The sequence below is a fragment of the Macrosteles quadrilineatus genome, unplaced genomic scaffold (genome assembly GCF_028750875.1).
Source record: "Macrosteles quadrilineatus isolate MER2022 unplaced genomic scaffold, UCM_ALF_1.0 Scaffold_4__1_contigs__length_99947679, whole genome shotgun sequence".
Classification (NCBI taxonomy): domain Eukaryota; kingdom Metazoa; phylum Arthropoda; class Insecta; order Hemiptera; family Cicadellidae; genus Macrosteles; species Macrosteles quadrilineatus.
The window spans coordinates 6,325,409-6,342,579 of record NW_026542597.1 but is presented as its reverse complement, the minus strand read 5'-3'; the positions used below and the strand labels follow the sequence as shown (position 1 = coordinate 6,342,579).

At 34.6% G+C, this 17,171-nt stretch overlaps 1 protein-coding gene across 1 annotated transcript; it reads left to right on the top strand.

Annotated features, from left to right (window-relative positions):
* Positions 1–1,290: 1,290 nt before the first annotated feature.
* On the top strand, positions 1,291–16,849 carry LOC128993324 (dehydrodolichyl diphosphate synthase complex subunit nus1). The gene is made up of 4 exons (XM_054417140.1): positions 1,291–2,149; positions 6,221–6,343; positions 7,078–7,324; positions 15,528–16,849. Exons 1-4 carry the CDS (start codon positions 1,792–1,794, stop codon positions 15,616–15,618), a joined length of 819 nt encoding a protein of 272 aa, XP_054273115.1. The 5' UTR covers positions 1,291–1,791; the 3' UTR covers positions 15,619–16,849.
* The last annotated feature ends 322 nt before the right edge of the window (positions 16,850–17,171 follow it).

The window sequence follows — 17,171 nt, the reverse complement described above, 5'->3', positions numbered from 1 at the left end:
ATTAAAAGTGGCCGTGTAGGGGACGTGATTATTATTTGTATAGATACATCATATTTATTTCAAAATCGTAATCATAATAATCATATGATCACAGTCCAAGACAGTTCATTCAACGTTGATCTTCAATAGTAAATTATAAATAATAGTTGTTATAGATATTATTGACACAATTCGATAGGAAATTTAATTTACTTTAAGAATGCCATCTGTGAATAACAAAGGTGTTTTAGTTTAGCGGCAATTTTAATTAGAAATAGCGCGCGTATGAGCTCGCGTCGCGTTTTCCCGTGTTATTATGCTGTGGTTTGGGATATGTTTACAGTTTTTATCCCATAATTACGTTTATCACTTCAGAAGATCGAAACTGAGATAACGGTAATGACATCTGATTGGGGGAGTTGAGGATGTTCCTCAATTTCTTGGCAATTGTCATTCAAGTTTGTATTTGGCGTGAACACTGTAAGGTGGTCAGCAAAAAAGTCGCTTTCTCTTTGTTACTTCTGGCCCATGGGTTTATACTTTCAATTGGAGACAAAATAAGCAATAAAATCACAAAACCATTTATCAAAACCATTTATTTTTAAGATTCTTTAGCACTCGTTTTAGATCTTGAGAAGCTTTATTTAAATTGGCTTTATCCCTTTGGTTACGCGTGACTGTTGCCATATTCTTTTTTTCTCCACTATTCTCCGCTTTATCTCAACTGGATAGTTTATATGATTCTGATTCAAGTTCTTTTGTTTGGTCGCCTGGAGTTGACATAATTAAGTAGAGTGAATTAGGAAATTAAAATTTGGATTGGAGAATTAAGAAACTTGACCGCATCATCGATGTTTTCAGGGGTATTTTCAAAGAAATATTTTCATTCATAACTTCTCGAAATTTTTCCCAGTTTGTCAGTTTATAAGGAAGAGTTGGTGAGCGTTCTTTATAAATTGACACCAAACTTGATTGAAGCAACAATCATCAGTGGTAAGTAAAGGAGAAATAGTCTTAATCCCAAGAATACCTATGATTTAATCCGAACTACCCTTTGAATTCAAGCGACTACAATTTCTATTGCGCGTTGCCAGCCATAAAACATACTCCAGTATGCTTTATCAATGATATTGCTAACTAGCAATCAAATGCTAGTTTTTATTCACTTCACCCAAGTAACCTTTATCATAAGGGAGTATGTTTTATCTATGCCTTTATCATAGACTCCCAGTATGTTTAATCTATATGCCTTTATTCCTTGGTTTTGGGCGATCATATGACAGCCGTCAGCTGATTAACGGTCGAAACAGTGTGTTGGTAGAATTTGATTGGTGGGTTTGGTTTTAGGTTTTGTTTATTATTATTATTTTCTGATGAAACGATGAAACACGAAAATCAACAAGCGTAATGCTGTCTGCTCTGCCTTGTTCCTTGTTCCATTCAATTCTCAAACTTGACTTCGTAACCGTATATCCAAGTTGAGTTGTGGTTGGTTCGGGTTGGTTACTTGGTTTCTTGGTTAGCGTCGGCATTTGGGATCCCATTGATGTATGGCTAAGTTATCACTGAAATTGTGCTGAAAGTGTGATTTTAGTGCCAAAGTTCGTAGATATTTTCGTCTAATCTGGTTTGATTTCAACGGTTCAAGTTTCTACCTCGTCTAGAACCTATAAGGCACCAGTTTTGATTTTCTCACTATGCATCACGTGAAACTTAAGTGTGAACTCTTAACAGTGAAACATTTATCCCAAAGAATAGGCTAGTTTATTACAACCTAGGCCTAAAACTTTACTAAACTAGACATACCGTAGTATGTCATCCAGAAATATGCAGAGTAAAACCAATCAATCTTGTGTGAACCAATTTCTGATGAAGTTTGGGGGAGTTGTGTTATTTTTTGTACATTCCATATTCAGTGTCTTGTTTCATTTAACCAATTATTTGTGGTATTGTATACATAGCTTGAAGAGTTTATACTATAGAACTAACACATCTAGACATATTAGTGTTAGTCTACTCAAAGAAGAATTAAAATGCTATCCAAAAGTACCAAAACATTTAGCTGTGATTATAGAAGAAGAAGACATTTCTTATCAAGACTGTGTTAAGTTAATATTATGGTGCATTCATTCGGGAATACCATACATCAGCTTTTACAATCACAGCAATGGTAAGTCTTAAACCTAATGGGCCTATAGACCTAAGGTAAAACCATAGATAGATAGGCCTAAGTAAAATGATAGGTTATGACTGTAGTATCATTGTTACTTTCATAAGCGGTATCTAAAACAACCGAATGAATATATCACACGATGTATTGATTATTTTATTCGATAGGCCTATCAAGTATAATAATAATTGAATAATCGTACAAAATATTCATTCGGTTAAGTTAGGCCTATTCAGGATAACGCTTATGAAAGTCTATCTGGTAAAAATACCGATACGAAACACCAGGCAATTTGGCACCAACAGGGCAATGGTCTATGGGTGGGACAGTCTTGACAATGAGGACTCAAGTTGAGGTATCGCGGACAAGTTTCTCTTAAAACCTATTAGGCTGAGGGTTGTAGCCGGCAGAATAGTGCCTTAAATTATCCAGGATTAAGAGGTAGCTGAGTTGTTCTTTGGTTATAGTGCTCGCCTAGTAATGAAAATGCTGCTGGTTTGATCCTGAGGAAAGTGTGTTTACTTAGCTTTTTAATGATTCAAAAACTGGACCCAGATAGCCTGTCCTTGATCATTGATATTTTTTTGGTTAAAATAGGCACATAAAGGTTGATTCACACACCAGATACGGCATGTCCCAGTTCAGTCACACCCAGTCATGTAACACATATAAAAAAAAAATATATTTTTGAATGGATTTTCCGTAAGTAGTCTAGCCTAATTATTAGCCTCCAAAGAGTTTTTAATTTTGATAGCCTATCTTAAGTTACTTAATAGTTTTTTACCTCCTGAATACAAATATAAGTTACCATTAACTTATTTTTCACCGCTGATGAATATTTACTCAAGATATCACTGTAAAAAGATACAAAATTATACCTAGAATAATCAAGTCAGTACGGAAGACATTATAACAAGTGGAATGAATTGTGGGTGAAGTAAGCCTACAGCTGATTGTTTTCAACCACACAACAAGCTCGTTTGAATGCATGCAGCCGATAAAAAATTAACCGGGAGGGGGGAAGTATTATGAAACAGTTGGTATTTTAAGTAGGCCTAGGCCTAACAACTTAGTTAGGATACTGTTTGTAGCAATCAACAACATGGACGATTACAATTTTATAGAATATTGTGTTGATTGAAAATTCTTGACTGTAGCCTAGTTCTAACACCACTGTAAATACAGTTAAAGTACGTAAGACTGAGTGAAACCAATTGATAAATAGTTTGTTGACTGAGGATTGCAAATGCGACGTGAATCGACCTTAGGGTAACTTAGGTGGAATCCCCTTCTCAAATGATAGTAAAATAAAACCCTAATAATAAAGTGTGAGACCTGTCCTTGGATGTCAAGATAGGTACATCTGTACCTACTTTAAAAATGTTTTACTTAAGTTTAGGCTTCATAAAATAATAAAATAGCCCAATTTGAATCTGCAGAATGGATCACAGAGATATTACATTTTGAACATCCTTGAACAATTTTAATGATTTTAATAAGTGAATGCCTAAAGTAGTATTATAAAGTACTTAATAATACTTCGTTTTTACCAAAATTAAAGCAGGCTAACAATGTCTGTTCTTCAATTGACTTTGTTAGGTCTAGGCCTATTAAATTTTCATACTGTTAATAACTTACCAGAACACCCAAAATTTCCTTTTCTGTATGACTGTTCCCTGCAGCCCATCGTCTATATTTTTAGAATTACCTGCTCCCATTCCCTCAAATTAAAACCCCAACTACAACCATAAATAATTAAATTAGATGTGTGTAGCCCTTGTAATTCATAGGCCCTAGCAATGTTTGTAGGCCTAACTAACTTTTAGATAAAAAGTACTACGGTAAGACAAATAATGGTTAAACCTACCTTGTCAGACAATCCTTAACAAACTGTACAAAAATGATTAAAGATAGGCCTTTTGTGATTTTTGTGTAACATGTGGGTAAAACTGAACTTATACTACTTATGTTATATTGAACTTTTTTTGCCTTATCTACCTAAATTAGACTATTTTAAGCACTTTTTACCATTGGCACTTTTGGGGGAAACGCCTATTTCACCCTGAAAATCGTGTTTGAAAATCAAGAAAAAATGCTAGAAATGGCTTCTGGGGCAGAGTCCTAAGGGATTTTGCTCATTTGCTCATCTACAGACCAAGACCTTTCTTTGGTCACCTCTACCAAGTTTCTACGCCCAGCCGTTCTTTCAAATTAGTGGGGACAAAGTTTCGAATTAAATATTTAGATTCCCCCATGTTAATATTATGGGAGAAACTCCAACTTTGATGGCTTGTGGGGCAAAGCACGAGGATTTTTATTTGTGAATTTGTGAAAGGGGGCGTCTACACAACAAACACTTTATTTTGACACGTCGTTTGTAAAAATCCGTCCATTATTAACGGAGGTGTACGGTAGTGTTTCGTAGAAATCGCCTTCACGTATTATATATAAGGATATGAATTTGAAGGGATGGTGTTTTTGGCCTTTGGGGACCTCAAAACGAGAAAGTTAATCGGTCCCGGGTTCAAGTCTTACCATGAGACTATATATATATTTTGGTAATAGCTTATTCCCTATATGGGAAATTCGCTAAAACCTCTCATATAACCCCGTTTTAATGGTCCAATCATGCCATTTCACATTTCACACAGCACAGATAATTTGTAGCTTGTTTGTTTGTATATACCGTAATATAATATTTTATAGCTAAATTATATTGTGGCTGATATTTAAAAAAAATTTTTATTGTGTTTTGAATATGACTACTCTGCCATTCTGTATATTATTGAGCGGAGCGAGCGAAGCTTTTATACGTCGACTCTTGTGCATTTCGTAATACGCAAACTCCTCCTAGACGGCTGAATCAATCGTTTTCAAATTTTGCATGGTGATAAAGACCATATCGGTGAGTGCTAAAATCTATATGGCGTTAAAAATGTCTCTCAGGAATCTGCCCCACTGCGTCTCAAAGTTTCACTGTAAACCTTATGGAAGCAGTATTTGACACATAAACAAAGACATATGATCAGCTGTTGACTTTTGAATGCAGTAGATAAAGAAATAGCTGATAGCATTATTCCACAGATATTAGAACAGAAACGGTATGGATCATAAATATAATCAAAGGACGACACTAGCTTGAGGTCCGTGACGTAGGAAGTGGTGAAGGAAGTACTAAAGGTGAGCAGTCTGGAGTGTGGAAACTGTTTATGACGATTAGATTTAGGTATATGCATTCCTAAAATTTTATGGGAAGGGAGGAAAACGGGTCCGCGACGTAGGAAGTGGTGAAGGAAGTAGTCAAGGCGAGCAGTCCGGAGTGTGGGAACTTTTTATGACGATTAGCTTAAGGTATTTGCAATCCTAAAATGCTATTGGAAGGGAGGGAAACAGGTCCGTGACGTAGAAGTGGTGAAGGAAGTAGTAAATGCTAGCAGTCCGGAGTGTGGGAACTGTTTATGACGATTAGATTAAGGGATCTGGAATCCTAAAATTGTATGGGAAGAGAGGGAAACAGGTCCGCGACGTAAGAAGAGGTGAAGGAAGTAGTAAGGTGAGCAGTGTGGAGTGTGGGAACTGGAAACCGTTTGTAGCAGTTAGATTAATGTATCTGCAATGCCGAAATGCTATGAGAAGGGATGGAAGCATCCCCACGATATAGAAAATGGTGAAAGGAGTAGTAAAGGTGAGCAGTGTTGAGTTTGGGAATGGATTAATGTATTTGCAATGCTAAAACGCTATGGGAAGAGACTGTAGACTGTAGGTTAAAATGATTAGGAAGCACGAATCGATACATATTTCGATACATGCAATCGTTTACAATAGAAATTTACAACTGAGTTGACAACAGCTGATTTTTACTCCATAGAGGCTAAAAACGATTTTACTCCCTAAAGAGTAAAAATGCTACTTTAGACCCGCAACGCATGCATTAAAAACGACTGTTTTTACTGCAGTATGACTAAAAAAATATAATATTAACCCTTGATGACTCCGCTCAATTTTGTGGATGCCTCTGCGAACGCCACCTAGTTATCATAATTGTTACGTAATTGTTTTTTTTTCTTTCAGGTATCAATCCTACTTCTCTTTATGAAGTTTTATGCAAGAGAAGCAAGTCTAGTCTTCAAAATATAAAGTGGGGGAAATCATTTCATGAAAGTGTAAAAGAAATGGCAAGGAAAGATATCAATGGTAAGGATAATTGATTTCATTGATTCATATTACAACTGGTTGGTTAAAAAGTTTATGCTGTAAATGGTTCAAGTGTGGTAAGCAATCATCTAACACAATTTTCTGGCAAGGAAAGATATGAATGGTAAGGATAATTGATTTCATTGATTCATATTACAACTGGTTGGTTAAAAAGTTTATGCTGTAAATGGTTCAAGTGTGGTAAGCAATCATCTAACACAATTTTCTGGCAAGGAAAGATATCAATGGTAAGGATAATTGATTTCATTGATTTTTATTACAACTGGTTAGTTAAAAAGTTTGTGCTGTAAATGGTTCAAGCGTGTGTGTAAATGGAAACTACAATCGTCGTCAGACCCAATAGGCGAATTACAAGAATCAAAACGGCTTCCCATATATACTATTGGCTAATAGTATATAAGGGTCGCCTTTTTGTTTCTTGTCCAATATTCTGTTTTCACAAATACCTATAATAATCTATCTGGATACAACTGCAAACTTTTCATATACATTCCTAGTTATTCGTATGGTCGCCATTTCAAAGTAAAATATTAAAAGTATGATTGTAAATTTACAATCGTATAATTCATAATCCAGCCCTTACTGGAGACCAAGTTGCATAGTCCATGATGATTATGATCAATTATCATACTGATTCAACAAAGAACTCATTACAGTACCAAACAATACTCTTTACCAGGCATTTTTGCTAATTGGTGATAATGATGTTCTAGGTTATGTTTGGTCACCAGTTGTAGAAGTCAACATGTTTTCATCCAAGTCTGTCCACGACTTAATGGAAAACGTAATGCTGACTCTTTGTAGACAAGGAGTGAAACCAGAAGAAGTTACAGTAGACACTGTTGACGACAAGTTCAGAGAAGAACTGTTGCTGCCTGACCCTTGTCTCGGATTGGTCTTTGGACCAACTTTGAGCACCTTTGGGTTCATGCCTTGGCAGATTAGGGTCACTGAGTTTTCGTAAGTATGCTGTATTATGTTTTAGCGAATTTCCCTATAGGGAAGTAGCTATTACCGTAGGTCTCATGGTAAGACCTAAGCCTGGGACCGATTTACTTTTTCATTTTGATGTCCCCAGAGGCCAAAAACACCATTCGTTCAAATTTATATATATATATATATATATATGTGTCCATCCGCACGATAACTTGAGTAATTTTCGTCCGATTTTGATAAAATTTGGTTTGAAGGTGTAAGGCGAGATAAACTTGAATGAGTTCGCGAACCAGCATGATGGGACTATGGGAACGGGGGTTTATGGGGGGTTTTATGGGGTAAAAATGGGTTTTTCCCATTTTTGACCCTAAAAACACAACATTACACAATTTCTTTTTAAACCATTTTGTAGAGCTTAAAAAAACAAATAATTTAGTATATTGAAGCGTTATTATGCGCCTAATTGTTACGGCAGGGTTGCCACCAGCCATGAAAACCTTGAAAAGCTTGAATTATGCATGAATTCTTGTGACCATGAAAAACGGCATGGATTATGCATGGATTTCTCAAATGGACCATGAATTTTCAAAATCAGGAACAACAATTATTCAACCAGTACCATAACATTTTCCAAATAAAAAAATTTCATGTTTAAAAACAGTTCATAGAAACAAACACCATGAAAATACTGTGTGCAGATGATTATTTAACATGTTCCACGGTCAGAACCAATTGCTTATTTCATTCCAAGTCATTCAAAGATGCTGATGTCAGCTGAGACTTCCCGAGGACTGTATATGGTTCGAAAAATCATTAGTAGGCCTACCCCCCGCATATGAAAAAGAGGTATAAGGGACTTAAATCACAAAAACAGAAGTTTTAGACCATGCACGGAATTGAAACGGGGTGGGCAATAAAACCGAATTTCCGACTGACGCCTGATTTTCTTAGCTTTTTGGATAAAACCATCATACTTTACTTTTTTATACTTTTTATGAAATGGCGACCATACATACGGTAGTAGGTATTTTAAGCCAAGTTTGAATGGAGATGAGTGTAGGATGTATCTTAGTACAATGTGGAATAAGATAAACCAGAATGCACATTTTATGACAATTATGTAGGGGTATAAAACTGGATGAAACAGTACTTTTTTGGCTGGGTGAGTGGGATTTTTGTTTAATTCCGGTGGAAAGACTGAATCAGACCTAGACTTAATATATTTTACAATTCTTCTCCAATATCTCATATAGAATATGAGCTGGCCAGTTTTGTTTTCAACTTTGTTTTGAATGTTTATAAATCACTGTAAAAAAGTTGTATATTAAGTATGAAAGGTTATTAAAAAAAAAATAACACACAAAGAAACTGCCTCTTTAACGTCAGTTTATGAAATCAGCAAAACTGAATTGTGTTGAAATTGTATAAGCGCATCGACCATGAATTTTTTGTAAACTACCAATGAAAATCATGAATTCTGCATGAATTTTATCATCCCACTGTGGTGGCAACCCTGTACGGAGAAAATTCAAAAAAATTGTAATTTTGAAATTCCCATGTTGTTCTTATGGAGAATAAGTCAACTGTTGTAGTTTGCTTGTTTATGAACATATTTTGATAGATTTTGGAAAATACTTTTATTTCTTACTAAACTATTATCATTTTATAAAAAAAACCTTTTTTACCCTTCCTGTTGCAGCAAACCTAAGTACTCGTTAAACTAATCTATATATATAATACGCTAAGCCGATTTTTGTGAACAGAACTCCTCCCTCATTTTTGGACCGATTTTGATGATTAAAGTGTAAAAAGAATTGCCCTGATCTGTAGTTTTGCCAAGTGTTTTTAGTTTTTTGATATCTTTATTAGTTTGGGCAGGATCTTCCATCAAAGTTGGATTTTCTTTCATAAGATTAACATGGGGGAATCTAAAAATTTAATTGGAAACTTTGTCTCCACTAATTTGAGAGAACGGCTGGGCGTAGAAACTTGATAGGGGTGTCAAAAGAAAGGTCTTGGTCTGTAGATGAGTTATCAATCAAAAGAAAAACGAAGTAAATTCCTTTAGGGCTCTGCCCCAGAAGCCTTTAAAGATCCCTCTACAGATTTGTTTACATTTTGGCCATGTGGATAATACTTTTTAATGAAACAGCTGTTAATTTGTAAATTGTATTTTAAACAAGACACATTAATTGGGAGTTACTGAATTGTCCAAAAGAAGCATTTGCAATGTTATTTTCTGATTTTAAAATTAATTTTCTTCTGTATCATGTCATGTTTTGCTATAACGTTCCATGACAAAATCAGTGGAAAATCCTTTTATCACAGTAATCTTAAAATTATTTCTTATTGACCTTATATCTATTTTACGGGTTGGTGCCTGCCCTTTCCTTTTCACCATTTTTGTCTTTATTTTTATCATATTGTTCTAGACAGATCATCATAGCTTCATGAGATTATTGTCATACATGTTTTCAATCATTGGAAAAATATTCAATTGTGTAATACAATACAAAATAATAGCCTACAATTGCAGAAGGGCACGATGCCCATTTGAGCCGTGTCCATATTTTGGTAAAATAATAGTAGTTTACAGCAACTGGATAAACATTTTACAATATTTATGTAGAAATATTTGCATGATAAAGAAAGTCATTAAGCTGGAAAACTGCATACTGCAGACTTTTCAGAGAGGTTACTTCGATGTATTCATTCAGCTTAGTGAAAACATAATATAAATATGTATACAAATAGGAACTTGAATTCTTAGAGAGCCTTTGAATGTTATTAGACTAACGAAAAGGGTTGTGCATGTATACTAGCGCTACTCAGCAACAAAAACCATTTAATTTATCTCTAAAATATATATTCTTAAAGTGCACTGATCAGCAGCAAAAAAATCTATGTAATTTACCCATATGTTATTGAAAATAACACAGTATTTGGCTGTAAATATGGCCCAATGAGTAAATAATATTTAAGCAGCTACTGCATACTGCATGTCATGACAGAAAGGTCATATTCCTTTTAAACTAGATCACATCATCCTTTATAAGATACGTTGATTAACAATGCATGTAAACGTCAATATTTACGTGACAGCCAATTTACATTATTTTTGCTTTTTGGAAATGCCTCATTAATTGCTATGTCATTTGTATTATTTGTTGCCAATGAAGCCGCATATAAATGTGCACGCCCCTAACAGTTTAAGCATAAAAGCCAACTTCACTTCAAGTATATTCCACTACACCTAAAATTCCGTAGAGAGATCATATTGACAACTTTATGTAATTGATATGGCTGAGACAGCTAACTGACATCCCCCATGTCAAGGAATTCCAGCTTTAACATTAACCTCACAACAAATTTCTCAAAACTGTGATAGAGGGTTATTCATTTTAGCACAAAAGTACGATATGAACTGACGCGACGTGACGAAGGAAAAATCAAACTTACACTGTAACGGATATACCTCCCTTTGAATTTAGAACGTGTCTTCCCAACAAACAGATACAGTACTGTATTTTTTTCAAATAAAATCATAGATTAATCTGCATTACACTGATGAAATCACGGAAGTGTTAAACTACAAAAGATCCACCAATACGATTTTAATACTATTTAAAGGTTCTTCCAAACGATGAGATACCAGATAATATACTAATAACTCCAATGACGTACAGTATGGGAGATATTTTACTCATTGAATGATCCACCATATTTGGTAACTAATGCAATTAATATCAATATCATTATTGTTTTTACACTTATTAATCTTTAAACAATGCTAAATGCTCAAAATATGTACAATTTCACTCAATTTATCGCAAATAGATGATTTAGCGTAAGCCTTGAAAATAACCGTCGATTTCGACGGGTTTCACCTTGTTTAATAGACAAAAGTATCTTTATTACTGAACTCAATCTGTGTACAACTTGTAAATAATTCAAATGTAAACAATAACAATAATAACATAATATGACATATGATTATACACAGATCAAGGAATACTTTTAACCAAACATGCCCCTTTTCACAAATCTATTTTTTTTTAGCTTTGACTATCCTGGTTCTGGTACGTTCAATGAAGGGTCGAATATACCACGAATTATGACGCAACTTTCTCCCATTTACTTCAACAATGTATGATCTGTTTCCCAGCACATCAACTATTATACCTTCTTCCCACTGAAGGTTGGAAACATTCCTGATTAATACTTTTTGTCCCTTCATGAAAACACTGGCTTTCTTTAGTGCTGTTTTATTATACTGCATACCCTGGCCAAGTTTGCTTGTCACTTCTTTATCATCAATAATCTGTGGTTTAAGTTTTGATGGTATTACAGGTAACTTAGTGTTCAGAACTCTACTTTGAAGTAGTTGCGAAGGAGAATACCTAAGATTCGCAACTGGAGATGACCGATAATTTAGAAGATATAAACTGAAGTCTGTTTTCTCATGCTTTGACTTTTGCAACATTGACATAACTATGCCTACTGCTTTTTCCGCGAGTCCATTACTGCGATGATAATAGGGACTCGTAAACTTTACTTCAAACTTCCACAATTTACTGAAGTCAATGAATTCTTGAGAGTTAAATGGGACATTGTCACTTACAAAAATACTTGGTATTCCAAAACGAGCAAAAATTGGCTTCAATGCAGCAATGACAGTAGTTGCTTTTTTATCTCGAATACGCTCAACTTCAATCCATCTTGAGTAATAATCTATTAACACTAAATAACTTTGATTGTCGAAATCGGCTATGTCTGCTGATACCTTGTAAAAAGGCATGTCAAAAACTTCATGAGGTTGAAGGGGCTCTTTCAATTTTGCTCGCATAAACTTAGCGCAAGTAGCACAGCTGTCAATAAGATTTTTCAAATCTGAAACTAATCCAGGCCAGTAAACAAGTTCTTGAGCTTTCTTCTTTAACTTGTTGAATCCCAAGTGAGTTTCATGGAGTGTCTGTAAAGTATATCTTTGCATAGATTGTGGCACTATCAACCTTTCGTTAAAATACACTAGTCCATCTTGAACTGTTAGGTCATTTCGTATTCTAAAATAATGCATTAGTTCATGGTTATTCGGCGAAACTTTGCTGGGCCAACCTTCTTGATAAAACTGCATAACTTTGTATAAGGATTCGTCTTCATTTGTAGATTTTATGTACTGATCTATTGTTTTGTTAGGTATTTTACGGGCAGGTGAACTTCTTGGAACAGCCCCTTCCTTAACTTTCAGTTTCAGTACTTCAGGAAAACAACCTTGGTTTACAAATACATCTTTATTCTCTTCAACCAGCGTTTGTACGTCTGGTATTTTGCTTACTGCATCAATAGATATTCTCTTGATGAGGCCCATTGCAATTGATGAATTAAGTCCTATTATTGGCGTCGCCTTTTCAGAATCAACCACAATAAATGTGATGTTGTACAATTTAGAAGCCACTGTAACTGGCAGTGTTACTTCCCCCACTGTGTTTATTTTGAACCCACAAAAAGCCTCAAGCTTGGTTGTTGATGGTTGAACCTCAAAACACTTAGGTAGAGATAAGCTATCAAGATCTTTGGTGGAAAGAGTATTAACATCTGCACCAGTGTCAATCTTAAATACAATCTTCTTTGCATTTATATTTAATGTTACTGACCAGTGACTTGCTTTGATCCTGTTAACATTGACTATAGCCCCCACTTCATCGTTAAGCATCCACTCTGACTGTGTTTCATCAATTCGAGCAGTAGATTCTAATTCATGGCCATTGAAAATTTTTGTCTTGCATACTTTAGCAAAGTGATTGGGTTTTTGACATTTTAAGCATACTTTATTTTGTGCAGGACAAGGTTGGCCTTTGTGAAAATATCCACATCTTGAACATCCTGCACCCTCATTATCATAAGCTCTAGGCCTGATCATTGAGGAATTACGATTTGTCGCTTGGCTGTAATTTTGCTTATTCGTCTGTGGTTTTGGAGTCTTGTTAATAGTAACGTCATCAATATAGGTTGGCTGATCATTTTTCATCAATTGCTTTAAGTTTTCTTCTGCTGTTTCTACGCATCTGCAGTAATCAATTACTTTTTCTAGAGGAACATTGTCTCTTAGAAGGCGTTCTTTAACGCTCACAGAGGAAATTCCAAATATGATTTGGGACCGTAGGAGTTTATCTTCTTGATCTCTAAATTCGCAAGGGCTTACAAGTGACTTTAAATCAATCAAATATTTATCAAAACTTTCCCCATCTCTCTGTTTACGAGTTAAGAAACGATGTATTGCCATAGTCTCGTTCTTTTTAGGAATACAATGTTTTTCCAACGTGATTAAGATACTTAAGACTGTTTCATCCTCATTTTCTGCATCTCTCTTAAGTGTGCTGTAAAGCTTTAAAGCTTCAGCCCCTAAAAGGTTCTTCAGTCTTGCAACTTGTACTTTGTTTGACTTTTTGTCTGTTTCAGTTGCTTCAAAGTATATTAATATTTCTTCTTTAAACTTCTTATAATTGGATGCAATATTACCATTAACAACATTCAACTCTTCAGGCTTATTAAAATCCATATTCATCTTTCTTTTCTCCCTTATTTACTCATTATTCTTGACTGCGCCATGTTTAATAGACAAAAGTATCTTTATTACTGAACTCAATCTGTGTACAACTTGTAAATAATTCAAATGTAAACAATAACAATAAAAACATAATATGACATATTATGATTATACACAGATCAAGGAATACTTTTAACCAAACACACCTAGTTCTATTTAAATAGGCTATTTTTAAATGTGCTATTTTTATGGAGGCATTTGAGTGTAAATCCAATCAGGTTAATGGAAATTCGCTTAGTCTGCAGGTTTGCTGCGGGGGGGTATTTGAATTGAAAATTTGTCACATGTCTTTTATTTTTTAAAGAATTATTTATGTGTATTAAATATAAAACAAACTTCGAAAGGCACTCTAAAAGACTTGGGGATGAGTAACGTTAAGATACATCAAGGGTCAGTAAGGAATTACGGAATACGTTTTCTTCAGTAGTTAGGCAAAGATTTTGCATGCTGAGAAAAATGTTTCTCCTTAACAGGCTCACTACCTACCTGCCTTTATGGTCGTTCACTGGTTATAACCAAAGTCGTGATCCAGTAAATTACTGACTGTTTAAATAATTGTTGGTTTGGAGTATGACCTTAAAATTAGTACAGAGTTGTACCTTAACATCTTTACTGTTAATTACATCATATATTACAGTTTTCATCAATAATCAAAGAACCATGGCAAAATACTACCAACTTAGTTTGTACGAGACACTATAGTGGGAAGCTTGAAGATGAACTGGTTGGGTGTTACAAAAGGATGATTGACACTTTCTTGTTGAACCAGTGACAGAGTAACAATCTGGTCCCTATGACCTGTAATGTAAAATATGTTTGTGATAGACTATGCAATTAAAAAAGATATACAATTTTGTTTATACACAATGGTCATCATTCCAGTGAATGTATTAACAGGTTCACTACCAGCCGACATACCACTCTGTGTGTGTAGTCTCCCAACACTTGGTATTGAATGTGTTTGGGTTAGGCCCGGTTCACACTAGCGACATACCTAGCCGACTAGGTTTAAGCCCGACTGGGTAGTGGACCACAGGATCAAATGGAGTAGTTCACACGAGCGTAGGACGCTGACTAGCTAGCCGTGTTCGAGTTTGGTGTCCCAAAACATAGTCGGGCCCCACTTCCCAGTCACTCGTTGCAGCTACCCAGTCTAGCGGCGTAGCAGTACACGTAGCCTTATGGGAGCGTTCACACGAGCGATCGGGTAGTCGCGCTGCAGCTCGCATTCTTCCCTTTGTTCTCATTGTGCACCAGTTATGGATCCGAGTGGTTTTGATATTGATATTTTCATTTAGTCCGTGGACATCTCGCTCCTGTGAACTGGTCTTGTGGTACGCTAACCAGTCGGGCTTACCTAGTCACAGCCTAGTCGGATAGGTATGTCGCTCGTGTGAACCGGGCCATAGGCAAAGCTGAAGTTAAACGTGCTCTGAAGCACAAAAAAGCCCACAATGTGAATAAAGCACTTGAAGGTGCGTCCCTGCTCAATCAAGGAATCATCATTAACGATTGGTTCAAATAATAATAAATTTGTTGGAAACACATTTGATTCAAGTCGTTAAACATTATTTTTTTTTTTTGTAACAAACTAATTTGTATACATCTTGTTTGTTTCAGACATTTGTCCACACATCACAATTTGCAGCTTGAAGATTTTGTGGAAAGCTTGAAAAGTTTTGCATTTTGTCAACAGCGATTTGGTAAATAGTGTAAAAACAGTCAGAGGCGATAAAATAATGAGGGCTCTAGTTTTAGTTTAAATTATAAATAGTATATCAACAACAAAAAATGGTGGGAGATGGTTTTTTGGGTTAAGTTCACTGTATATTATGTACAATCTAACATATCCAATTCAACTTAAACAAGGCGGATTTTATTTAGGATAAAAACATTGATACTTTATTATTTTTTTACTGTAAAAAGATTATTTTATGTAAATTGTAACTTATACATTCAATTGAAGTGTGTATAGTATGATTTTATATTTAGAATATTCATTTGTTTCAATAGCATAATTTTAAAACATGTATGAAGTGTTGTTTTATATGAATTTCAAAAATTAATATCCAGAGAAACTATATGTAACCCGTTTGGCGATTTTACTTGAATACCCAATGGGTGCATAAATATTGATAGAAACTTCCATTATTATTTATCATAGTTTTATTGTTGATTTTGTTATATTAATTGCTCTACTAGATACTCAATCCTATGTCTGCGTACAAATGCAAATTTTCTTGGAAAACAATCAATGCCAAAGTTTACTAATTTACATTATTCTACAAGTTGGTAGGCCTAAGTCAATCTGTGGTGAATTTGATTTTGTCGTGTTGGTAGTGTCCTGAACCTCAACAGTCTTTTAGTGCCACACTATTGATATTGAAAACCTTTTAGATTGATTTTTGGTTCTTTAATGACTACTTCTAAATTCTGATTACTTATAAACATTGTATTAAGTATCATCTAGTTAAGTTGTAATGATTCTAATAGATTTCCCTCAACATTCAGAACAAATGCTAACTAACTAATAATTTTGTATACACTAAGACAAAGGAAAAAAGGTATTTGTGTTTAGTAAACACTAAGTTGAAAGGTATCAAAATATTTCTCTCTGACGAAAGAGCAAACATAATCCCACAAATTAAAGTCTACAGAGAGGCAAAAACATGTTAAATTGTTTAGTTATAATTTTAATGAATTTGTCTTGTAAAAAATGAGATTGTTACTGCAACATTGAAGGTGTCTAAAAACAAAAATACCACTGTATTTTCTATGAAATTGTACAATATTAATGTAATTAAATTAAATTTATATTTTATTTTGTAAATATTTGTTAATATTTATGTGTCAAAAGTGCTACAAGATGATGTATCGTGGATTGATAAAAGTTTGTTTTGTTAAGCAAAAATAAATATGAAGAGAGCACTCAGTAATTAAAAGTATTTGTAATTTATTTCTCCTGAATACATCTATACTATTCTAAAACACACTAACACTACAGTTTCTATAATTAGTTTTAAGGTATATTTTTACCTGGCGAAAATAATTTTATGTATTAGAATAGGACCAGTTATGGGTTTAAATGGTGACTTAGGTATTGTAGCAAGTGACGTGTACACAGTATCTGAAGCGCAGTTAATCTATGATATGATGTGTTGAAATAACAACAAAATCAATATTTGTGTAACTAGTGGGAAAAGTGGCACTTTGCTGGTTGCTGCACACAAGAGAAATGTTAAAGCACGACCCGTGGGCAAGTGT

Bases quoted from the DNA above. Each gene is read 5' to 3' on its own strand.
- LOC128993324 (XM_054417140.1), top strand. From the start codon at position 1,792: ATGTCATCCAGAAATATGCAGAGTAAAACCAATCAATCTTGTGTGAAC. The intron at 6,344-7,077 runs GTAAGGATAATT...ATGATGTTCTAG, and splicing joins GGCAAGGAAAGATATCAATG to GTTATGTTTGGTCACCAGTT. The intron at 7,325-15,527 runs GTAAGTATGCTG...TGTTTGTTTCAG, and splicing joins ATTAGGGTCACTGAGTTTTC to ACATTTGTCCACACATCACA.